This window comes from Rhinolophus hipposideros (assembly GCF_964194185.1).
Source record: "Rhinolophus hipposideros genome assembly, chromosome: 3".
Lineage (NCBI taxonomy): Eukaryota > Metazoa > Chordata > Mammalia > Chiroptera > Rhinolophidae > Rhinolophus > Rhinolophus hipposideros.
The window spans coordinates 54567099-54593754 of NC_138049.1; the positions used below are offsets into that span (position 1 = coordinate 54567099).

The window sequence follows — 26656 nt, forward strand, 5'->3', positions numbered from 1 at the left end:
TAAGATAACATTCTAATAATTCTGTTAACAATTTATGTGAAATTTTATAAATACGAAAATTTATCAGTTAAACTCTGAATGGATGTAGTAGTGTATCATTTCAAAGGAATAAAGCTGTTAGCTGCAAAGGAGCACTTTAACTTGAATGAAAAAAGTTTATATATAAAAATTATAAAATGAATTTCAAAATACTGAAGACTTAGTTTTTTATAGCAAAATGTAGGCTCTAGTTTACAACACTTTTATGGGTGAGACCATAGTGATGGTCTGGGAAATCAACAATGGTCACATACCACATTCCAATTGCTAGTCCTGCCAACACAACTCAGATTTAAGTGTCATTGGAAAAGCCTTTTGTTGTATTTGTAGAGGAAAAATACTGTGATGCTTATCCAAACTAGTGGGTATTCAAGAGGCCTTTGTTTCCTGTTGGTATTAATATTAAAACAAATTACTGATTGCTTTTTGTTAAACTGAAATGTAGTGGGAAGGCCCTAAAGCCCAGGGAGGTGGTACAAAGAAAGCACGTTTAAAGAAAGCTTAGAAATTCACTTAATCATACTTGCACTTTGCTTTTCCCTTGAGTCGCTCCAACAAATACTTATTAACACATGCTAAATGTACTTTTGTGCAGAGCTTTCTGCCATCTTGACAGGAACTCTGAAGAGATGACTGTAAAGTCTGCAACAGCTCTTAGGAGGGGGTCCATATTTTACTAAGAAGCCGTAAGTGAAAGACCATTACTGAGCAGTAAATTTCACGAATTCAAAGAACCGTTTACCAATTTGATCCTGCCTGCTGAAAATACACAGTGATTGTTGGAAATTTATTATTGTTCTTACCCAAGCAAAGGCTTTTTACACATTTAGAAGTGAAATGTTACTGATCACCTTTCTAGCAGTATTAATAAATGAAGTTTGCCCAGTCTGAGTAACAGTCTTTTATGTAATGTATGCTCTGTCCAGAACATCAGGTTGCAGAAAATAAATTTTCAATTTAGACTTGAAATGCCCTTCTGACATTTGCGTGCCTTGAAATGGGATACAATTCTACCTTTAGAGAAGTGCTTCCATGTTTTTGTGATCTAAATAAAGGATTAGTGTTACAGGAGTATAAATGCCCTTAGAAGACACCTGTTAAATACGAAATCGAGCTACAGGGAATAAAAGCTAGATTGCATAGCATGATTATCTATACATAGATTACATAGCATAGAAGCGTGATAGATGGCTACTTTGGTCATGAGGTTTGAGGTGGTGGTCATATAGGGAAAGGCATAATAGAGGATCTTAAAAGTTTATGATAATGGAAGCATTCTATGGTTTAATTGCATATACAATTTGACAAGTGTGGAGCGTGAAGAATAACGAGTCACATATTTTAACACCGATTAATACAACCGTGCTTAGGTTGGCTCCTGACGGTGCGAGAGTAGGTCTCGGAACCTTTCTGTTGGGGATCTTTTACGGGAGGGACCGGAAAGAGGCGGATCCTTTGTGTCGCGATGTGGGGAGCCGGCAAGCTCAGCTCCTCCGGGAGTGGTTTTTTGGGAGTACTTAGGTCTGGGTGCTGGGGCTCACAAGCTGGCTGTCCTCGCTTAACTTCGTTGGCGGGTGAGTGTGTGAGTGTGGTGATCCCTCGCTCGCAGCCCACGGTGCGGACCAGCTGTTGTGCGCACGCGCGGGAGAGGGTGGCGGGCTGTCGCTGGGTTCCCGGCGGGGTCAGGGCAAGACCAGTCTCCGTTCCCTGCGCTCACTGTCCGATAGACGCCAGCCTGGGTCCTCGTCCTCCCCTTCCCAGAGGCTGTGGTCCTGGCCCAGGAGAGCGCTGCCCGTGCATTCCCGCCATGGATCCAGCCACCTTTGTCTCGTTTTGATTTGAGTTCCTTCCTCGAGCTGGCGACCGCTCTGTGCCTGCCAGAGTCTCAAGGTCGCGTGCCTTCTTCCTTTGCCGCGGCAGGAAGGGACGCTAGCTGTTGTCTCCTAGTTATTAATCGCATTGTATTTGTGTTTTGTTTGCACTTACCTTGCCTTTTATCAGAAAGAATTTAAGGCAGCTATACTGCTGTTTGATTAGTAGGTTAATTCAACAACAGCTTGTGTTAGCAAAGGTCAAGAAAATAACACACTGAACCTGATGCTTGTAGAAGACAGTTTGTCTAACTTACAGTGTTAACCAGAAATGTAAGTTTATCCTTTACATGAAACTCGAATAAATCCTGTATGCCAGGCACCGGGAATTTTAAAGTAATGATACCTCAAATGTCTCTTAAAAAATGTTAGAATACAACCAAGCTAAGGATAGAATGAGCAAAAAAATGGGAAATTTAAAGGCACACCAATAGAGTTAAGTTGGTACTCATATCGTGGAAAATAGTGTAGCCAATAAAACGGGTGGTTTAAATCAATGTGTATCCACATGTTAAGATGATCAGGGTATAGTGTTTAAGTTACAAATCAGTATTGTGAACATAGAGATACAAATAGAGAGAGAGTAGAGACACAAATTTTAGCAGTGATTATCAGCGGTGGAGTTGGTGATCTATTTTATCATTTTTTATATACTTTTTGGAATTTTTTTTCTTTTTTTAGTAAACATGTCTTTTATAATGAGGAATTTAGGAAAAAAATACAATATATTTCCAGATTTTAGGAATGGACATAGAAGGAGCATATGATACATGTTAGGGAAGGGAAACTATTTTTTTTAATTGGGGAATATTGGGGAGCAGTGTGTTTCTCCGGGGCCCATCAGCTCCAGGTCCTCCTTCAATCTAGTTGTGGAGGGCGCAGCTCAGCTCCAAGTCCAGTCGCCATTTTCAATCTTTAGTTGCAGGGGGCGCAGCCCACCATCCCATGTGGGAATGAATTCAACCAGCAACCTTATTGTTGAGAGCTCGCGCTCTAACCAACTGAGCCATCTGGCAGCCTTGGGAAACTTCTTAAACAAGTATTTGGGGAGCTGTCTTTAAAGAGTTGCCAGAAGCAGTTGGAGTAGCCAAAGCACCAGCTTGAATGTCTGTGAGGAGGTTTCTGGGAAACTTCAAAGTGTTCCTTGAAAAGTGGAGTGAACGGAGGGCTAGAGATGAGCTTTTGGAGAGTGGCAAAGGATGAGAGCAGACCTTTAGGCCATGATAAATCCATGAAACGCCATATATACCTCCTGTGATGACTATCGTGAGGACAGTGGGAAATTACAGAAGGAGCAACATAATTAGACTTGTGTTTAAGAAATAACATTTGGCAGCTGTGTAGAAAGTGGGATGGAGGCAGGCAAGACTCGACTCAGGAAGGCCTTAGAGTAATCGAGATGATAAATGATGAATCCTGGAACTAAGATTGGTAGGGTAGGGGTCTTGGTCACCATCAGCGTGGTACCTAATAGGTGCTGGATAAATGACTTTTGAACAAGATGAAATTTCTCCTCATTCCTTTAAAGTCTCAAATACTAGAATTATCACAGATTCAAGGTACAGAAGGAATTGGTAGCATTATATTTATTAATACAAACTGAATTAGTTTCTCTCAGTTATGGTCAAGTGGTTTGTAAAGCTCTTAAGAATTCTGGCAATACTGATGACTGGGACTAATTTGACAGATAGGAGAGGTGAGGGAGATAGGGGTCATCACTGAGTAGAGAGCAGGCACAGTGTTAAAATCTCCCAGGCTCAGTTTCTTATTAATACCTTATATGTACTTATCTATGTATCACAATTTATGTAATTCTCCAGTAATATCTCACTTACCTGCCTAGTTATAAAGGAGTAAGACCCAGTGTTTGAACTAGGTCTTAAAAGGTAGTACATATAGGTAGTTACTAGAGATGGAAATGGTAGAAGAGAGAATAACATAAGCAAAAGCCTAGAAGCACATTTTTTCTTTTGAAAACACTGAAATGGATTTGGGCCAGAGTGTGAAGGGCCTATAAAAAAAATAAAGCAAAAAAATTTAAAAACATTAAAAAATCAGGAGAAAAATATTCAGAGACTACGGAAAGGACACAAAATATAAATACTCATTTGTCTTTGTCCATTCGAACTACTGTAATGAAATACCACAGACTGGATGGCTTATAAATTACAGAAATTTATTTCTTCTAGTTCTTTAGGCTGGGAAGCCCAAGGTTCTTTGTCTGGTGAGAGCCAACTTCCTGGTCATAGATGGAGCCTTTTTGCTGTGTTCTCTGATATCTTTTTTATAAGGGCACTAAACCAATCACCAGGACTCCACCTTCATGACCTAATCACCTCCCAAAGGCCCCATCTCTTAATACCATCACTTTGGACATTTAACCTCACTCATAAATTGTAACTGCACAGAGATACCATTTTCACATATTAGATTAGCAAAGATAAAAACATTTGATAATACATTGCGAGGGTAACTATCAATGTATTATCAGTGTGGGGAAACTAGCACTAGAAATTATCATAGGGATTGCAAATAGGTTCAACATCTGTGACTGGCAATTACAAATTTATAAATACACATGCCATTTGACACAATTCTTAGGATTTTTGTCTACAGTTACTCTCAAAAATATATGAAATTACCTATGTAATTGAGTCTTATGTTTTTGGAGTAGCAAGAAATTAGAAATAACCTAAGTAAATGTCCATTAATAGGGCACTGCTTAAATAAATTATGAGATAGCCATGTAATGGATACATGCAGCCCTAAAAAAAAGTTCTTTATGCTCTGTTAAGAAAAAATCTCTGATACACTGATAAGTGAAAGAAAGCAAGGTGCAGAAGAATGTATATATTGTGCTGCATTTTTATAAAACGAGAGATTGATAAAAACTGACATACAAAAATGATACATATATATATATATATATATATATATATATATATATATATATATATATATGTAGAACATATCTCTGGAAGCTTACTTACAAATCTAGTGGTAACATTGGTTGCCTCCAGAGAGGAAAACTGGATAACTATAGTCAAGGGTAGGAGAGGTGCTTTGTGGTGTTCCCTTTTATACTTTTTAATTTAAAAAATTTTTATTTTGAAATAATTTAAGACAAGAAGTTGCAAAAATAGTACAGAGAATTTCCATATGACCTACACCCAATTCCTCAGTGATAACATCTTACCTAACCACTGTACATCGTCAATGCCAGAGATGGCCATTAGTATGATACTGTTACCTAAGTTACAGACCTTATTTGGATTTCACCACCTTTACATACACTCATTGTGTGTGTGTTAGCACACATAGAGATTTGTGTAATAACTATCACAATCGGGATATGGAACTGTTTCATAGTCAGACCCTAGCCCCAACCGGAATCCTTGGCAATCACTGAGCTGTTCTCATTATTATTATTTTGCCATTTGAAGAGTGTTATGTAAATGGAATTATACAGTATGTACCTTTAGAAATTGTCTTTTGTTCTCCACTCAATGTAAAAATCCATCCAAGTTATTCTGTGTATCAATAGTTCATTCCTTTTGATTTCTGAGTATTTCATGATACAGATATACCACAGTTTGTTTAACCATTCATCTATTGTAGGATATTTTGGTGGTTTTCAGTTTCTGACTATGATGAAAAACTTGCTATGAATATTTGTGTACAGATTTTTGTGTGGATAGAAGTTGTTTTCACTTTTCTGGGATAAATAAATTTTGCCCAGGAATGCAAATCCTGTGTTGTATGATAAGTGTATATTTACCTTCATTAGAAATGGCTGAACTGCTGTCCATCGTTTCTGTACCATTTTACATTCCCACCACCAATATGTAAAAGATCTAGTTGTTTCATATCCTGGTCCACACTTGGTAATATCAGGATAGTTAAATTTTAGCCAATATGATAGACATGTAGTGGCTTTCATTTGTATCCCTCTAATGGCTATTGATATTTACATCTTCTCGTGCTTATTTGCATTTGTATTACATATCCTCTTTGATGAGATGTATGTTCCTATCTGTTTCTACCCATTTTATAATGTCCACATCCATTTTGTAATTGCATTACTTGTTTGTTGTTTTTAATGGGAGTTTTTTGCTTTTTACTGTTAAGTTTAAAGAATATCCTCATATATTCCATAGATAAATCCTTCGTGGGGTATATTTGCAAATATTTCTTTCCATTCTATGACTTGTCTTTTCTTAACAGGATCTTTTACAGCGCAAAAGTTTTCAAATTTTTTTTTTGGGGGGGGTCGTCTCTCATTTTTAAAAGATTTTATTTGGGAAAGGGAACAGGACTTTATTGGGGAACAGTTTGTATTTCCAGGACTTTTCCAAGTCAAGTTGTCCTTTCAATCTTAGTTGTGGAGGGTGCAGCTCAGCTCTAGGTCCAGTTGCTGTTGCTCGTTGCAGGGGGCACAGCCCACCATCCCTTGCGGGAGTCGAACTGGCAACCTTGTGGTTGAGAGGATGTGCTCCAACCAACTGAGCCATTTGGGAGCTCAGGGGAAGCTCAGCTGCAGCTCAGCTCAAGGTGCCTGTTCAATCTTAGTTTCAGGGGGCGGAGCCCACCATCCCTTGCTGGACTCAAGGAATTGAACTGGCAACCTTGTGGTTGAGAGCCCACTGGCCCATGTGGGAATCCAACTGGCAGCCTTCAGAGTTAGGAGCATGGAGCTCTAACTGCCTGAGCCACCGGGCCGGCCCAAAAAGTTTTCAATTTTGATTAAGTCCAATTTAATCACGTTTTTTAAGGATTGTGTTTTTGTTGTCAGAACTCTACGCTTAATCCTAAATCATAAAGAGCTTCTTCTACATTTTCTTCTAAAAGTTTCATAGTTTTGTATTCAGGTCAGTAATCCATTTTGATTCATTTTTGTATAAGATTTGAGATTAAGGTTGAAGTTTTCTTTTTTGTTTATAATGTCTGATTGTGTTAACACCATTTATTGAAAAGACTATTCTTCCATTGAACTGCTTTTGCACCATTGTCAAAAAACCAGCTGGGTGAACTTTTTTGGTCTATCTCTGGATTCTCTTCTGTTGCATTGATATTTGTGTTTGTCCCCTCTCCAATACCACACTGTCTTGATTTCTGTAGTTCTCTGGTAAGTCTTAAAATTGGTTATTGTGATTCCTGTAATTTAATTCTTCAGTATTGTTTTAACTATTCTATTTCTTTTGCCTTTTCATATCAATTTTACGATCAGCTTATCTGTATTTACAAAAGAATAACTATTGGGATTTTGATAAGAATTGTGTTAAACAAATAGTTAAATTTGGAGAGAATTGATGTTGAGTCTTCCAATACATGTTGAGCCTCACCATTTATTAGGTTGTCTTTGATTTCTTTTTATCAGTATTTTATATAAATTTTCAGCATACAGACCCTTTTTACATTTATATTACGTTGGTACAAAAGTAATTGCGGTTTTTGCGATTTCTAGCCTTTTAAACCGCAGTTACTTTTGCACCAACCTAACACAACAATGGAAATAATTTATTCTTTTTTGTATTGATTTTAAATGACACAGCATGTGGCTTTTCCTTTCCAATTGTTTATTGTTAGTATTAATATACAGAAACAGTTTTTGTGTGTTGACCTTGTAATCTGTGACCTTGCTGAACTCACATACTAGTTTCAAGAGCTTTTTTTTTTTTTTTTCAACTAAAGACAGTTTAATTTCTTCCTTTTCGTTCTGTATGTCTTTTATTTCCTTGATTTTTGTTTTGTTTTTGCCTAGTTCACTGGCTAAAATTTTTAGTACTGTTTTTAAAAGGAGTTCTGAGATGGGCATTCTTGCCTTGTTCCTGATTTTAGGGGTAAAGCACTTAGTCTTTCACCATTAAGCACTATGTAAGTGAGGGTTTTTATGGATGCTCTATAGATTGAAGAATTTCCCTTCCATTCTTAGTTTGCTGAGAATTTTTAATCATAAGTGGGTGTGGTTTTGTCAAATGTTTTTTCCATATCAATTAATAAGAATATGTGGTTTTTCTTCTTTTGATTATTAATATGGTAGATTACATTGATTTTTTTTAAAGATATGAACTAGTGTTGTATAGCTGGAAAAATCCCACTTGGTTGTGCATTAGTATTCTTTTTATATGTTGCTGGATTCCATTTACTAATTGTTGAGAATTTTTGTGTCTGTTCCTGAGCGAAATTGGTCTGTGGTTTCTTTGGTGTACCATCTTTGTCTGGTTTTTGTATTAGAGTAATTCTAATTTTATAAAATGGATTGAGAGATGTTCCTCACTCGTCTGTTTTTGGAAGAGATTGGGTAGAGCTGGTTGTTTTTCTCCTTTAAGTGTTTGGTAGAATTCACCAGTGAAGCTATCTGAGCCTGGAGATTTATTTTTCTGAGCTTGGAGATTTTATTTTAATTATGAATTCAGTATCTTTAGTAGTTATAGGACTATTCAGGCCACCTGTTTCATCTTGCATGGGTTTTGGTGATTTTCATGGAATTAGTCCATTTTGTCTAAATTTGTAGAATTTCACTGTGTAGAATTGTTCCTTATCATCCTTTGTATGTCTGTTGGCTTCATGAGTGATATCCCCTCTTTCATTCCTGATATTAGTAATTTAGGTGTTCTCTTTCTTTGTCAGCCTTGCTAGAAGTTTATCAGTTTTATTGATCTTTGTAAGGAATTAACATTTTTGTTTGTTTTTTAACTTTATTTAAGTGTATTTTTCCAAGATCCATCAGCTCCAAGTCAAGTAGTTGTTTTCAATCTAGTTGTAGAGGGCAGGAGTTAACTTTTTACTTGATTTACCTATTTCGTTTTGTTTTAAAATGCCATTGATTTCTATTTTTATCAGTATTATTTCCTTCTTTCTGCTTGCTTTGGGTTTATTTTACTCTTTTCTTATTTGTTGAAGTAGAAACTTAGATTATTAATTTGAGATCTTTTGCCTTTTCTAAAATGAGTATTTAGTGCTATGAATTTCTCCCTAATTACTGCTTTAGCTATGTCCACGGATTTTTATATATTATATATTTTAATTTATTTCAGTTTTATTTCCCTGAGACTTTGTGTTTGACTCATGGATTGTTTAGAATTGTGTTAATTTTTAAGTGTTTTGTTCTTTTCATGTTATCTTTCTGTTATTTATTTCTAGTTTGAGTCCGTTATACTCAGAGAACGTACTTTATATGATTTCACTTCTTTTAAAGTTGTGAAGGTTTGTTTTATATCACAGGACATAGTCTATGATGAGTGCTCCATGCATGTTTGAAAGAATGTATATTCTGTTTTTGTTTGGGTGAAATGTTTTATAAATTTCAATTAGATCTTATTGGTTGATGGTCTTGTTCAGTTCTTTTGTATCCTTGCTCATTTTTTTGTCTAGTGGTTCTATTAATTACTGAAAAAGATGTGTTGAAGTCTCCCACTATAGTTGCAGATATCCTTATTTCTCCTCTCAATTCTACTTTTGCTTCATGTGTTTTGGAAGTCTGTTGTTTGGCACATACACATTTAGGATTGCACTGCCTTCTTGGTGGGTCATCCTTTTTATCATAATAATTTTCCATAGTAATTTTCTTTGCTCTAAGGTCTACTTTGTCTAAATGTTTATTAAACAATTGAATGTTCTGCAGTAGAGTATTAGTTCATAATGTAAGTTTGAACGTATAGATTGGATGAGTATTTATTAAGACATTTTTTATTCTGTAAAGGGTGTTGAGCATATGTATAAATGCATTTCATATAGCTAACATGAAAGTGACAGAATTTGAACTGGTTTTGACAAATAAGCTCAGAATCCGTATTACCTTAATTTAAAAGGTAAGGTAGGGCCGGCCTGGTGGCTCAGCTGGTTGGAGCTCTGTGCTCCTAACTCCGAAAGGCTGCCGGTTGGATTCCCACATGGGCCAGTGGACTCTCAGCCACCAGGTTGCCGGTTTGACTCCCGCAGGGGGTGGTGGGCTGCGCCCCCTGCAACTAGCAACGGCAACTAGAGCTGAGCTGTGCCCTCCACAACTAAGACTGAAAAGACAACAACTTGACTTGGAAAAATATCCTGGAAGTACACACTATACCCCTATAAAGTCCTGTTCCCCTAAAAATAAAAAAAAAAAAGGTAATATAGTTTTAATTTACATATCATTTTTTATAATTTCGTGCAGCATAATGTGGATGTAAAAACTAATGGCATGAAAAACGTAAATATGCATTACTTAATTTTGCTAATTATAATTTCAGAAGTGTCTGATTAGAGTTAGATGGCAGAATGCAAGATATTTATTGTATATTTTAGAATAAAATCCAAAATTAAGAAAAGAATCCTTTTGTTTATCAGTTGTAATATAAAATTACCATATAAAATAGTTTCTTCAAGTACATGCATAGTAAGGATTCTTACTGTGCAATGCTTTCTCTAGACATTTAATTTTTTTTTCAGTTTATTCGGAGAATCAGCTCAGTTGGACTCTAAAAATTAAACCATGGGTTTTCCAAGAATACAGAATCATGTGGTCCAGATCCTATAGAATGACTTTTGCCTGCTTGAATACAATGAAAACTTACAGGTAAGTTTATTCATTCCTGTGGGCAAATATTTTCATAATTATGTGCAATAATACTTTTGTATTGGTTGTGTTTAATAAACCCTGTACATAATACATAATAGGTCATGTGGTTTGATTAGGTTGCTTTCATTTATTTAAATATTCTTATTTTTCCAGCAACTTTAAAATTTGGAATATTTCAAACCCACAGAAAAATTGTAATATAGGATATGGTATGTACCTTTCATCCACATTCAGAGATAACTTGTATTTTTAATATAAGACTATATTACTTGAAGAAGTACTTTTTGCTTCCTCAATATTTTTATGACAGGACACAAATAATGCAGTGCTTAAAATTATAAATCATTTGGGTGTATCATAAAATAATATGATAAGGTGAATAAGTATACGTTTTAGGTAGTAAGATTGAATCAATGTAATGTCTTTCTGTATTCTTATTTTATAAACCCAACTTCTAACCCTGTAAATGCATAGAGTTAAGGTATGAGTGCATGCTTCTACTTGTAAATGAGCTAGCTCTTTTAAGATTTGGTGTGTGCAAAATCTTTCTTTAGTCCACTAAGCACCCACTGACTGTTATCTGTTGTAAGTTACTCCTTTATTTTTCATGAAGCATTGAAAAGGAGGGTAATATTCATAACATAATATTAAAGAAAAGTGGCATTTAACTCTTAAAATGTTAATAACTAATCAATATAGAATGTATTCTATGAAGCTAAGAAAAACAGAGAGAAAATTTGAATGGCATTACCTATTCTTACCCAACAACCTTATTCTCTTTTACCCAAGAACCTTTGGACAATTTTCCTATCATGTACTTTGATCTGGAATTTGGTATAGTTTTCTGTCTGATGCCTATTTAGTTGTCTGTTTGATCCCATCTAATTAAAAAAAAATTTTTAAGGTTAATTATACTTTTCTGGGCCTCGTCCCTCAGACTATTCATTTGACAAATGTTTCCTGAGCACCAACTGTGTTCCAGGAACTATGCTAGTCACTCACTAGGAATAAAATGGTAAGCTAGACAGTCCATGCCTTGCCCTCATAGTGCTTATGTTTTAATGGGGAGACATAATCAAATAATCACATAGCCCCATGAAGAAGTATAAAGTTTTATAGGACTTAAAATAGGGTAATATAACCCAGTTTTGAGAATCAGGGAAAACTTCTTAGATGACATTCCATTCAAAGCTGAAAGATGGGAAGGAATTAATTAGGTATGTAGAGGAGAGAAGGGGGAATGTGAGAATAATGCTCCAGTTGGAGGGAACAATATATACAAAGTACTCGAGGAAGGAGCAGGCATGGTCAGTTCATAGCACTGAAACAAGACCCATTTGGCTGAAGTGGGGAGGATGAGGAGAGTAGTGACTGCATTGTGGAGAACAGATTAGAGGGGGATGAGGTAGGGAGCAGGCTATCTAACTCAAAGGCTAGGACAAAATGTAAGCTAGAGATAATGGGAGCTTGGTTTGGATGATGGCAGTAGAAATGGAGAAGAAGATGGAGGCATCTGCTGCAAATCCTGGCTGCACCACTTACTTAATCTCCCTGAGCCTCCCTTTTCTTATCTGTGTAATGGGGATAATAGTACCTTAGAAAGTTTCTGGGAGGATTAAATGAAATGACATATGACATGTGTGGAGTTCTTAAATAGTATTGGCGTTTAGTAAGAGCTCAGTAAATGGTTACTTCTACAGCTGCTATTATTATTGTTGTTGTTGTTGTTGTTATCAGATGTGACCCAAAAGGCCAAGTTTTATAGTTTCATTTTCATTGTAACTTACTTTGAAAGCAAATTAATTTTGTTTCATCTGTGATATATATGTGTATACCATATTTATAAGTATCTAATAAATTGTAAATTAGAGTATCTTTCTACATAATATATCCATGTTACATGTTTTAAAAACAGCATTTTTTTCCTGGCTCTTCATTTTGACCTCTTAGGTACCCTTGGACAAGATGGTACAGTACTTCTCAAACCACTGTAGACAGCAGTGAGGTGAAAACCTTCCTGGCCCTGGCTCACAGGTGGTGGGATGAGCAAGGAGTATATGCACCTCTTCATTCTATGAACGACCTTAGGGTGCCATTTATTAGGTAACGTGCCAGAAAGTCTGTCTTTTAAAATTCAACTCTTTTTAATAATTCTTCTCTTGAGTTCATTTTTCTCTTGATTTATACTTAGGTTCAAAATGCTGTGTTTTAAGTTTGCTTTAGAAATTAGGACGATTCTCTTCAATATCCATTGTTTGAAGCCATTATTATTTTTAAATAACCTCCAAGTTCTGGGCTGCTTTCATAAATTAATTTGAAGCATTTTTGGACATTATCAGGTTAATTAGAACTAAATCCTTATGAAAAGGAACTAGGGTCCTATGGTATCAAGGTCATTTTATAACAACTTTGACCTTTAGGCAGTCCAATAAAGTGACTACTACTGAGACAGTTCAATTCAGCAAGTATTTATGGAGCACTTACATTGCATAGAGATTGGGGGCCAGATACCATAGAAGCTACAAAGATATTCATCATTTGAAATATAGTCCCTGTACTGTAAGAACTTATAGTTTGCCGTGGGAGGTAAAGGCAAGGACTTATCAGACTCCATTTATCAAGAAATTGTTCATTCATTCTTATGTCCATTTATTTATTTATTCATTAAACATTTTTTGAGCAGATGGCATGGACAAGGCTCTGGAATAGACACAGAATATCCGACTCAGACTGCCCTCAAGGAACTTCCCGATGGTTTTTTGGTGGTTCATCCAGAACCCGTACATCAAAATGAGAAATACTGTTACCTTTTTATTACCACTGAATTTGTGATCACTGAAACACTAAGGCAGAGAAAAGCGAAATGTCATTCTATTAGGCTAGATCAGTGGTTCTCAAGGTGTAGGCCCTGCGCTAGCAACATTGGTTTTACCTGAGAACTTGTTAGAAATGCAAAATGCTCAGGTCTTGCCCTGGACTTACTGCTTTGGGGGTCAGCAGACTATGTTTTAGCAACCCTTCCAGATAGTTTTGGTATACTCTCAGCTTGAGAATTACTCTATTCAAACTACTGTGATACCATCACTTAGACATCACACTAGAACATATCACCCAGGGCAGTACACGTTATGGTTAGAAGTTTAGATTTTATTGTGAGCATAATTGGAAGCCATCAAAGGGAAGTGATGTGATCTAAATTATGACATAAAGGAGTCATTTTGGCCAATGTGTGAAGAATGGATTGGACTTCATTTGAAATTGGTCCTTTCTGTATATTACAACCTTCTGAAATGATCTACTTAGCCACCATCTAGGTTATTCTTAGACGTCAATTAATTTTAGTAGCAATAAAAGATATCCTAAGATATCCTTATTATATACAGAGGGTGCCAAAAAAATATATACACATTTTAAGAAAGGAAAACTCTATTAAAATTGTAATACTCAATATATACCAACAGCAAAAGATGAATACAAGTCACGTTTGACTTCTGCAATTACAAGAGGTGCTCAAAGTGGTGACCATCAGTGTCCAGACACTTCTGATTACGGCAAACTACTGCTTGAGCAACTGTAATGACAAGCGGGGAAAAGAAAAAGGGGGGACGGGACACACGCTAGAGTGGGACTAATTAATTTATCAATATCGAATCAATTTATTTAGGAATATGCAATAGCAAAAGACAAAAGCAATGAATAGAATGTGCTAACGACAGAAAGTAAAGGTGGTTAAGACTAAACTGTACACATTGAGACCAATGTCATGTCAGAGGAGTACACATACATACAAGTTTAAGAGATCCCAACATATGTTTACTATTGATCAAAAATTGCTTGGCTAAATACACAAATAACATCAGTAAGGAGTATTCAAAAGCAGTAATAAGCTTTATAGGATAGTAACTATTACAGTAGATGCCCAAAGCTCACCAAACGGGGGGGAGAACAGCACTGGAAAAGTTAGGAATCAAAACCTTGCCAAGTCTGCAGCTGAGAGAAACTCAGGCGTCTCCCACACCGCTGTTTGCTAGTTTCCAAGAATGCTGGGGCTGTTGGCCCGTTGTTGTTTTTGTTGCAAGTTAGGAAGTCTTCTGATACTGCAAGCTACAAGTTACATATAAGTTCCCAAAGATGCTAGAATAATAACAATTCACCAACACAAGAAGTCTCTACTGTCCATTGAGGCAAATTTCGATCTCTTATTCTGAAACAATCCAATCCTGAAAAGCAGTCATGAAACAGCAAATCTTCTAAATAGCAATCTCTTGAAACAGCAATCAGTCAATATCAATTCATCTGAGGTCTGTCTTATATATCTCTTTAGATGCACCCCAGAGCCAAGTTTTATGTTCCTGCCTTCCCACTCAAGGAATCGCCAGTTCTGGGAGGGTCCAGCAGTTACTGATATGAATGTTGCCCATCCCGCCGAAGGGCCAATTCATCCGGACAAGCAATATCTACTGTTCTTGTTTGGGACCATCAGCCCAAGGCCTTCCAAAGCCTGGCAATGTGCCTGTCACGTCGTCCTGATATAACTTAGCTACCTTTTTACTTCATCTGTTGATGTGTGTGAAACAGACAGAACAAAGAGGGAATTCTCTCAACTCCTGATTAAGAATGTATTTAACCCTAAGCTAACCATCACCTCACAGCACAGACAGAACAGCAAACATCCTCTCATATCTCCCCTGCTCGGGAGAAGGAGACCAAAGGGGGAATTTACTCAACCCCTGATCACAGCACAGAAATCACCTCACATACAGGAACAGACAAAAGCTAATAGACAAAAGCTCACATCAATCAATGAAGGCAAATTTTCTTCAACATCTTCCCTACAGCACCATTTACCAAAGTGACCATTTATATACGTTTTCTGGCACCCTGGGATAACATTATTTTAATATAAATATAATTAAAATTCATATATAGTCCAACTTAAAAGTTTAGTTTACAATACTGTTAGATATATATCTCTGTGTGAGTGCACATGCATGTGTGCTTATGTTTGCACATGTGGCAAAGTATTACCATGATTATCTTAGAATTAAGTTTACTTGATTTGGATGCCTGTTAACATGATTATGAAAACACCACTAACTTAGAATATTAAAGGAGACTCAATTTAGAAGGGAATAGAGGCAAATTATGAAAATACAGATTTCAACTTGCTTCTTCTAAGCCATGTAAAATAACCTGTTGGTTGCAGACGTGAAATGGGTGTAGCAAGTACTACAATGTAGCTAGTAGGTGATGTGATATCTCAAGCAAATAAAATTAGGTTAATCTAAAATGGATTATTTTTAAAGTTTTTCTTAGATTACGACTAACTAATAATTAAAATGCAATTATTACTAGATTAATTCAAAAATTTACTTTAAACCTTCTACTTTTGATTATTAAAAATATCTTACAAATGAAACATAATTACTCATTTCCATCAATGCTGAAATAAAAGACCTGTTTACCCAGAACATCAATAATCCATTTAAAATGAGAGTTTAATGTTTCCTTGAAGAAATGAGAGTTTAATGTTCACTTTTAAGACTTAATTGATAAAATTAATACTTTTTATATGTTTTGAATTTTTTTAAAGAGACAATCTTTTAAAAACAGTTGCTAATCACCAGCCAGGAAAACCTTTGTCTGGGATGAAGATTCTTGATGTTGGTTGTGGTGGTGGATTGTTAACTGAAGTAAGTGATTTTCAAGTTTCCTGCCATTTTTAACGGGGGGAAAAAAATTGAGAAATGGGCTTATGCCTCATTTATCCTTTTAACAAATAATATTGTTCATTTGAGAAATGCCTAATGTGTTTAATATTTTTATGATTATAAAAGGAATACATACTTTTTCTTAAAAAATATAGAAAAATTTCAGAAAATTATAATGAAGGATTTTTTTTTAACACAAATATGAGTCACTGGTCATTTGAATAGCTTTGAAAATTTTGTTGTCTGTTCCATCCCAAGAGATTAGGTAATTTTCACTGATTTAGATGCGATGATAAGCTGTCCTTCTGCACTTGCTTTGGTATCAAAACCTGACAGAGTTTTGCCCGCTGTGCGAGCTTCCCTTCTCAGGTGCCGTAGAGTATTTGGAAGAATACTCCCTTTCCCTGTGAAGGTTTGCTTTAGCTTATAGTAAATGTATGTCCTGCAGCTCTATTTTGTATTCTTCTATAAGAATACAATTTTTTTTCAATACTGCATCGTAATCTGATCTTTGAAAGATATTTTAAGCAGCAGTATAGAATATAAATATTTAAGTGAAGAATGTTCAGTGGGATGTTTCTGTCAAGGTCTATAACAGCCAAATTGACCACCAAACAGATGCCTTTGATACTTAGCTAAGTTTCTACATGCACAGAAAACATGTTCTTCATATGGCAGTGGGATGTTTTTTTCTGATATCAATTGTAACATTTCAGGAAATGTAAAATATATGAAAATACATACCCCAGAATCATGAATATGTGCTGTAAATGAGTAAGATTTTACTATACGTGTTTTACAATTTTCTCAGTCTATTGTTGCAGATCTATGTCTCTACAGTTAAAGTAATTTGATTTATACTTTTAACTGATTGACTAAAGAGTTATAAAATAAATGCTATGCGAGTTTTGATAAAAATTAAGGCTGTGTTTAGAAACGGGCATGTCATGGGAAGTGATTGAATATAAAAATCGAAAGAAGAATTGGGTATGAAGAATCATTTCTGATCAGTCACAGAAAACAACTATTGAGAAAAACATTGTTCTTTAGACAATTTGAAGGTCAGAAATTTTTGTGGCTTTTACAATACATTTATTGCACTTGAAATGTGTCATACTGTATTATGTACATATAAATGTACCTAGAGAATGTAGACAAAACTTTTTTCACTATTCTCAGGTAGTTCTTGGTAAGTTTTTTCTTGTTATATTATTCTCACTTTTTGTTTTTCTAATTTTATCGGGGAATATTGGGGAACAGTGTGTCTCCAGGGCCCATCAGCTCCAAGTCGTCCTGCAATCTAGTTGTGGAGGACGCAGCTCAGCTCCAAGTCCAGTTGCTGTTTTTCAGTCTTTAGTTGCAGGGGCGCAGCCCCCGGCAATCCTGTTGTTCAGAGCTCGCACCCTAACCAACCGAGCCATCCAGCCTCCCTCCCCTGTTGTCACTTTTAAGCTGTTTATTTGGAAATTTCTCTAGTGTACAAACTAGAGAAAATGGTACAGTGAACTTCCCTGTACCCATAAATGATCTCCAATGATTATCCCCTCATGGTTAATCTTATTTCCATTTTAATTGCTAACATGTGTTCTATTTTCTTCCTGCGGGTAACAGTTTTTTATGCCATTAGCCTCTAGGGCGGCTTGGAGCTTCAGTTATTGGAATTGATCCTGTGGATGAAAACATTAAAACAGCAGAGCGCCATAAATCATTTGATCCAGTCCTGGATAAGAGGATAGAGTACAGAGCATGTTCCCTGGAAGAGATTGTGGAAGAGACTACAGAAGCATTTGATGGTGTCGTAGCTTCTGAAGTGGTAGAGCATGTGATTGATCTAGAAACATTTATACAGTGCTGCTGTCAAGTGTTAAAAGTAAGTCTTATGGAGTTTACTTGTTTGTTTTCTCTTTTCAATGTGTGCATGTACCCATAGCAATAAATGTTTCATAATACTTGAAACCAGGAAGCCAGGATTAGGGGACAACATCTCTGCTGAAGATTGCTTCTGCCTTTCAGCTTGCCCTCAGGACCGGGGTTTTCCAGATCCAGTATTTCGGTGTCTAGAGAGCTTTAAAAATGTTGGTGCTGAACATTATAACACGACCAATAGATTTAGAATGGTAGTTTTACACTGGTAAAGTCTAAATTAAATACCTAATAGACATTGAATGACAACTAATAAGAAGTTGGTTTTGATTAATGCTTGAAAATCAATGAAAACCATCATTAGCATAAATTGACTTAGCATTTAAGTAACTCTGTGTTATGTATAATAGTTTTAAGCTTATAAAAGAATACTTCATACATGTGATCTCACTTGATATTACCTACAGCCAGGTTAGGAAGGCAAGACGGGCGTTGTTATCACTGCCTTTGACCAATGAAGATCAGAATTTGGGAAATATCAGAGGTCACTAGGCACTTATGTGGAGCTTAAAATCTATACCTTTTGATTTCAAGCATGGTTCTTTCCATTATATTATTATGCTTATATAATTTGCCACAGACGTAGTCCTCTGAAAGTGGTTCCAAATTTTAATAAATATTATTATTACTATGTCAACTTTGTTGTTTATGCATTCAAAAGGTCACACCCTAAGGTCACGAGCTAAAAGAATAAAATGCTTAACCCTTCCCTAAACAGCGCTTTGTAAAAATAGCTTTTCTTTTTAAATAATTTTAGATTCATAGAAGAGTTGCAAAACTAGTATAGTGTGTTGGCATATACCCTGCACCTAGTTTCCCTACTGTTAACAATTTACATAATAAGGATAGGAAGTAGGGTGAGGCAAGAGAGGCATCTACAGCACATAAGGGAAGGAGGCATGTGCTCTTCAGTGCCAGTCCTGCATTTGCACACCCCACAGAGAGTGCGGCCTTCAGTTTTGTGCCCTAGGCACCTCCCGCACCTCGCCTAGCCCTAGTCCTGTATGTAAACCATGGTACATTTCTCAAAACTAGAAATTAACACTGACATTATACTATTAATTACACTACAGACCTTGTTAAAGTTCATTAGTTTTTCTACTAATATCATTTTTCTGTTGCAGGGATCAATATAGATCCTACATTGCATTTTGTTACGGTGTCTCCTTAGTCTCCTTCAATCTGTAATCATTTCTTGGTGTTTCCTCTTAAATGAGTTTTATTAGGTTTATCTCCTATTTTCCAAGCAAAACTCCTTAATTATTACTATTTGTGTTGTGTGTCAGTCAGTATATATGAGTGGAGGTACTTTCACATATGAGAAATGCTGATATTGTGGAATTTAAAACTAATGTTTCCTTTAGTGGAAAATTTTTTTTTAAATGGCCAAAAACATAAAATAAACAAAACAAATGGCTATTGCTTACCACTCTGTTTCCTTAGAGTAGGATTTTGTAGAACACCGATTAGATATTCATAAGTGAATTTCCCCCTAGCTCTATTAAGATGTAATTGACACATAAGTGATTCTTAATAAGATATGTTAGAGTACTGGAGTTTTACAGAGAAAAGTTACAATGTGTGATAAAATCGTGTCTTATATTTCATTTAAGTGCACATTCCAATATTTCAGGGCCTCCTCTTATTTTTCGTTTGGGATGATATTTAAGATATAGTCTCTCTCTCTCTCTCTCTCTCTCTCTCTATATATATATATATATATATATGTATATATATACATATATATATTTGATTATATATATGTGTGTGTATATGTACTATACACACACATATACAGTAATATGATTGTTTTGGAGGGACTCTGGCATTTTATCCCCATCAGGCTAAAAAACGTCAGACTAAACAATCCCATAAATGGTTTGTATTCATTTAAGTGCTTATCTTGATCTCTTCATATTCTTTATACTAGTAAAATCAAAATAAGACAAAAAAACTTTCAAACCTTAATCATTAACGCTTTTGTCAAAGAACACTTACTGGCGTTGCTCACCTGCCCAAGATATGAGCTGTAAGCTGTGCCAAACAAGTTAGACAGGCTCCGCACCCAAAGAGAAAACAGTGTTGATGCATGTTAAAGCATAAATATAAGTCATAGTAATGTATGATTTCAAGAGTTGTAAGCACGGTTGCATAAACTCAGTGAGTGCGTTTGTAGTGGACTGCCTTTAGTAATGAATTTCCCAAGAGAAAAAAATACTATTTTGATAAATTATATTTTATTCATACTTATGTATCTTAGATTATTTGGAAGGAAGGAGGAGGATGGGGGGAAGCCAAGCCTTTACCGACATGATACTCCTGACATTTAAACTTTTACTTCTATACATACATTTATTTTAGCCCGGTGGTTCTTTATTCATTACTACAATCAACAAAACACAGCTGTCCTATGCCTTGGGAATTGTTTTTGCAGAGCAAATTGCAGGTATTGTACCAAAAGGTACTCATACCTGGGATAAATTTGTTTCACCTGAAAAGCTAGAGAGCATTCTGGAATCAAGTAAGTATTAAGCATTTTTCCAATTTTCACGGCCGAGCTGAACTTTTAATGTACCTGTAATTATTAATCACACAACCTCACACTTAATTCAATAGGCCACTATTGTTTGGATGTTGGTTTCATCTCCTCAACTAGCTCATAAACTCCTTGAAGTTAAAATGAAGTACTAGATATCAGCTCTCTCTCACCTGTGGCACCTAACCCAGGGCCAAGCAAGTCAGATGATCAGTGAATACTTTTTGGCTGTTTAGTCTTCACTTGTTCAAGGACAAGGTACAAATGTCTGCTACTCACACGTGCTTAAATTGTCCGGTTGAGGCCCTCCTTGTATCAGCTTCTCTTAGATATTATTTTTCCTTAAACTCAGATATATTTTGAACTCTCTTGCCACTTTGCAGGTATTTTATGGTACTTATAGCATACCTTATATTGTGGTTATTTTGGTGTGTGTAAGCCCCTTTCTGGCCTGTAAGCTCCTTGAAGTCAAGCTCTGTCTCCTTTCGGTACTCTTCAATTGCCAGCTCTGCTTCACACGTCATGAGCACTCGATTTATGGGTTGCATTCCTGTCAAGTAATAACATTTGTCAGTTCATTTATTTGGTATTTGGTATTCCTCTTAAGTACTTAGAGTCAACTTATACATGTCTCATGGTTTTAGTTCACAGAACAGTATATCAATAAACTTGGTTTTACTGTAATATTATCAGCCCAATGCAAGGTAGTAAGTTCTAAAGATTTCTGCAAGTAAGCGTGTTGAAAATAGAGTAGAAAAAATGTTTTGAAGATGGTTTATAGGAGCAACCACTTGTTGGCAGGTATTTTCTAAGAACTAATGTTTATTGAGTACTTACCAAATTCCAAGCACTATGTTACTTTACACACATCTCTCATCTAATTCTAACAACTCTGTATGTTCTGTCCATGTGAGAAAACTGAAATTCAGAAAGATTAAGTGACTGGCTCAGGGTTGTCATCTACTAGGTGCCAGAGCTGGGATTTGAACCCTAGCAGTTTGCTTTACAGTTTAGAGTTTACGGTCCATGCTACCTTAAAGAATGATCAGTACGTGGTTACAAAGTATTCTTGCCCATTGAGTTAAGAATCCTTTTTTAACATGGAGAGTTGCATGAGACTCTTTGTACTTGGAAGGTAAACATTTATTGAATCTACTCTTTCTGATATTTTTTTTCCAGATGGTCTGTCAGTTCAAACTGTGGTAGGAATGCTCTACAACCCCTTCTCAGGACACTGGCATTGGATTGAAAACACCAGCCTTAACTATGCAGCTCATGCTGTGAAGCACCCGCACCCAGGCCCTGCCGAGCTTGTGTTTGAGGGGGAAGCAGATGTCCCAGTGAAAGCCTCCACCAACCCAAGTGTGCGTGAAGAGCCGAAGGAATGAATTGTTTCTGAGGACGATAGGAATACGGCGTGAGAGTACGATATTTACAAATACAAAAAATATACCGTTTATCTTTTGAGAGAGGATCATGCAGAAAAGAAAGTCAATAAAAGGGTTAAAACCTTGGATAAAAGTTTTTGTTGTTCCATCTAACAGCTCCTTTCAATGGCTTATTCTATGGATAAAAAAAGTTTTGTTGAGGTATTGTGTGATCTAGGAATTTATGTACCTTAGCCTTGTTATATCAATAGGGTATGTATATTTCAATTCATCTTACGGAGTATATTTTTTTCCAGCATGTATGCACATATATACATGCTATAATATGTTTTAATTTAAAGGAATCTGTATCATCTATGTTCTTCTTTATTTGGTTTTTAGTTAAAGGCAGTTGTGCTTCTGACTGATGAAAACCAAATATAGTTTTATACCACTTGTATATGGGAAAATAAAATATGTTTTTCCTTTAAATTATAGTTGGTTGGAAAGCAAATGGGTTATTAAAATATATGCTAGGTTTGGATTCAAACATTATAATCAAGAAGTTCAGATTATGTTGGAGATATTTCTTTATATAGTGCCATAAATGTTTTATGGTGCCTTTTTTTAAGTAGAAAAGATTTTTTTAAAACTCAATTTTAAAATTCAGTTATGGAAATTTGGTTTCTCAGCTAACATTTTTACACTTAAAAAGACTGACTTAAAATATATTTCCCTAACTCTTGAAGTTTGTGAGTCTCTGGATTTTTCTGAAAGTCCAGTGCTGTATAAGGACATTCACAGGAGATGTGGACCAAATGTAACAAACGTGGATTGAATGCATGTGACCCAATGAGAAGCTCAGCTTTTACTTTCTTTATCACTGTGAGGACAGAGCCAGGAGTGCAATTTCCAGGCTCTCAGCCTCACGTGAAAAGGTGCTGGCTCAGGTAGTAAATGGCCATCATTTGTGACGGTATGGCTGTCAGCGGTAACCAGTGAGCCATTGGCCACTAATATAATTGCTGTGGCTACGCTGGCAGAAAATGGGGGCTAGAAAGAAGATGGTGGCTGAGCTAGCAAGCGCGGATTGCAGTTAGCAAGGGGTTGGTTGGTTGGCAGAGAAGAGGACAGCAGGTTTCGGATCATGTGGCTCCTGTTTCCTGTGTCTCCAACCCAGCCGCCAGTGAGAATATAGTGGTATGACCCCCGTATCTATGGCTCTGTGGGTGTTCCTTTTTGGCCTCAGCATATCCTGTGTTCTTATGCGTGTAGTGGGAGCTGAGACCCCCGCATGACACCCCGCATGACAATCACTTTTAAGCTCATACAAGTTTTTTCTATTCATTTGTCTGTGTTTGTTGGATTGGGGCTCTCAAGCAAACACTTCTCAACCATCTTAGCTTATCATTTGCTTGTTCTCAGTGTTATTTTAGGGGAGGGAACTGAAATTTAAAGAATTAAGAGAGAAATTGTAAGTTTAGTTGCTAGTGTCTAATTAGGCCACTGAAAATTAGGAGCTCCATTGACCTCCATTTAAAAGTTTGATTCTTAGTTGAATTCTGGTAATTTTGTTACCAAAATGAAGCTTCCTCATTCTAGCTGTTGGAAAGAAAAATGTTGGTATTAAAGAATAATCTAAGAACCATGGAAGGGAATTGTAATGGAATTAATCAAAAAGCAGTTCCCCAAACAAAGTGCATTTGTTTTAGAAAGAAAGCCCTAACATTCAGTTATTAAAGGTACACATTTTTAAGTGCTGAAAATTCAAGGTGATTCAGGAATAGCTACTTTGTGTTTCACTTGACTTCCTATGGAATGAAGAGATAAAAATATTGTGCCTGTGTATATAATCTTAATTTAATCTTTCAGGCCAATTTCAAACAAATTCTAGGGGAAATAGGCTCAAAAAGACCAACATGTTTTTTAAAAGATGTTTGTGGAGTGGGGATTACACAGCTTAGAAATTTTAATTTTGAGAACTACATATTTTTGAAAAGCCATAATCTAGCGAGTAGAGCAATGATGGGTAGTTTCATCTGCAAACCTTCCCTAAGGAACTCTGGGGTTCATGAAAGTCCCCTGTAAGAAATAATGATGGAGATTCTACGGCTGACAGTGCAACAAAAGAGATTGTAGAACTGTTTTAGAATAAAAAAGAACAAGGCTGAAGAGAGCAAGAAGGTGAATTTGCCAGGGATTCGTTTGGGTTGAGAGGAACAGCTGTGGGAAGCTGGACAGTGACCTGACCACCTCGATCTTGTGAAGGGAGTCAGATTGCTCAGTGGGGCTATGGTTATAAAACTGCGACCATTTAAGGTTGACTCAAAGGGCTATGAGCACTAGGAGAACGAAACTTGAAAGCACTTGGAGCAATCAGTGATGGTAGGAAAGGTCACACTGCAAAGCAGGTGATAACAAGCTTTTCCCAAAAGTTCTGTAAGGGACTATAGGACCAGCACCCAGCACATACCTTCGAAACTCCATTGAACCTGGAGGTGCCTTCTAGAAGCAGGATTCTAGAAACTAGGCTGGTTAGGAGACTAGACCAGAAAGTAATTACAGTTGTTACTGAAGCTTTGATTTTTCTCAAAATTGCTATATTCTGGGGAAAATTAGTGTTACGCAGGTATATAAAACAGTGCTATATTTGTGTGTTCTATATTTTTCCTGAAGTCAAAACATCATAAAAACTTATCTTTAGTTTTTTTTATTTTACATCCAGGAGTTTGCATGAGGCACTAGAAATGTTGTCACGTTGTGTATCTCCTAAATCATGCCTGAGTACTCTGAAATGAAAATGTCAATATTGTTGCAACTGTGATCTTAGGAAACTTCCTATTTTTGGTCATGTTTGGATATGGACAGCGGGTGCCATTTAGATACTAAGTTTGAACGTTTTATTTGACTGATTTTGACTTGTTGATAGAATCATTTTGTAGATAAGCTCAAGACTCCACAAAGTACCATTCTTTGTAATTACAGTGACTTGGAGAATTTGTTAAAGGTGATCCTGTTGTTCCAGTGGATTCCACAATGGATAGTTGGAAAGCTTACAGAATGAAGTGTCCTATCCTTCCCCTCTCTGACACAGCCAAATGTATCAAAAGACTTGTCCCCATTTTCTCATTCTCTCACTTAACTCACTCTGGTCCACCTTCCTCCATCATTTTGTTGAAACAGTCATTGCCAAAGTCACAAATTGACCAAGTGACTTTACCCAAAGACCCTTTTCAGCTCTCACCTTACACGTTTGACCTCCCTAATTATCCCCCTCCTTCAAACGTTCTCCTCCATTTCCACGCCTCACCCCCTTGGACTCCCCATTCTTTGCCAGTCTAACACTCCTTTTCTCGTTCTACCCCACCCACCGACCTGTTGGGTTTAGTTGAAGGGTCCCTGTACCCATACTTTTACAATCTCATGTAAGTAAATCTTCCTCAAATTATCTTATTCCAAGTGTGCCATCTGTTTCCTACTGGGACTCTCAGTGATGAACTGACACACACCCAATCTCTTCTTAAAACCCTTTAGTGGTTTCTCATTGTTCCTGATAAAAGGCCTCCATCCCTCAGCATGGCTAAGTCCCAACACGGTCTGGCCAGCCTCCTTCTCAGGCCTCATTGTTTGGTTTTTGACAAGTATGTTGGATTTTAATAACAGAACACTTCATTACAGGTCTTTTGCTCTATTTTAAACTTTACATTTTAAAATAATTGTAAAATCATTTCAGACTTACAAACAAGTTCCAGAAGTAATCCAGAGGCTGCTCATATACCCTTCATGCAGCTTCCCCAAACGTTAACATGTTTAACTGCAGTAAAATCAAAACCAGGAAATTAACTTTGATACAACACTATTATCTAACCTACAAACCTTATTTAAATTTGTTAATTGTCCCACTACTGCTTTTTTTTTGGAAATAAAATCTCACATTGCATTAAATTGTCATGTCTTCTTAGTCTCTTTTAATTTGGGACAGTTCCGTTTTCTTTGTCATTTATGACTTTGACAGTTGAAGAGCCCTGGACGTTTGTTTAGCATGTGTATCTCAACATGGGTTTTTTTCTGGTTTTTCTTCACAATTAAATTCAGGTCGTGCATTTTTGGCAAGAACATCCCCGAAGTGATGCTGTGCCCTTCTCCGTGCATCTTGTCGGGAGACACAAGATGTCAGTATGTCTTGTTACTGGTGATGTTTATTCACTTGGCTAAGGTGGTCTACCAGGTTTCCTCACTGTAAGTTACTATGTTTTCTCTTTGTAATGAGTAAACGTCTTGTAGGGAGATACTTTAAGAATATGTAAATACCTGTTTTTTATTATATTTTACTCACTAGTTTTATCATCCACTGATGATTCTTGCTTAAAATAATTACGACTATTGTGTTTGTCGAGTGGTGATTTCATCTTTCTTTCTACACTTGTTAATGAAATTCTACTGAAAGGAAGAGCTATCCCTTCTCCCCAATTTACTCTTTAATTATATATTTATATTAGTATGGACTCATGGGCATTATCTTCTACTACCATGTTTCCCCGAAAATAAGACCGGTCCTTATATTAAGTTTTGCTCCAAAAGACGCATTAGGCTTATGTTCAGGGCATGTCATCCTGAAAAATCATGCTAGGGCTTATTTTCCGGTTAGGGCT

General features: G+C 36.4%; 1 protein-coding gene across 6 annotated transcripts; it reads left to right on the forward strand.

Moving 5' to 3' along the window:
* Window positions 1–1478: 1478 nt before the first annotated feature.
* COQ3 (coenzyme Q3, methyltransferase) lies at window positions 1479–26399 on the forward strand. 6 transcript variants are annotated; one of them, XM_081045077.1, is made up of 8 exons: window positions 1479–1613; window positions 10338–10464; window positions 12418–12570; window positions 16061–16160; window positions 17806–18048; window positions 20463–20622; window positions 21817–22060; window positions 26100–26399. In XM_081045077.1, exons 1-7 carry the CDS (start codon window positions 1505–1507, stop codon window positions 22023–22025), a joined length of 1101 nt encoding a protein of 366 aa, XP_080901203.1. In that variant the 5' UTR covers window positions 1479–1504; the 3' UTR covers window positions 22026–22060; window positions 26100–26399. The 6 variants fall into 6 exon arrangements, 5 of the variants coding, with proteins under 5 accessions (XP_080901203.1, XP_080901202.1, XP_080901201.1 ...); XM_081045076.1 differs by lacking the exon at window positions 26100–26399 and adding an exon at window positions 24990–25953; XM_081045079.1 differs by lacking the exons at window positions 1479–1613; window positions 26100–26399 and adding exons at window positions 1953–2183; window positions 24990–25946.
* The last annotated feature ends 257 nt before the right edge of the window (window positions 26400–26656 follow it).

Bases quoted from the DNA above. Each gene is read 5' to 3' on its own strand.
- COQ3 (XM_081045077.1), top strand. From the start codon at position 1,505: ATGTGGGGAGCCGGCAAGCTCAGCTCCTCCGGGAGTGGTTTTTTGGGA. The intron at 1,614-10,337 runs GTGAGTGTGTGA...TTTTTTTTTCAG, and splicing joins TCGCTTAACTTCGTTGGCGG to TTTATTCGGAGAATCAGCTC. The intron at 10,465-12,417 runs GTAAGTTTATTC...TTGACCTCTTAG, and splicing joins AATACAATGAAAACTTACAG to GTACCCTTGGACAAGATGGT.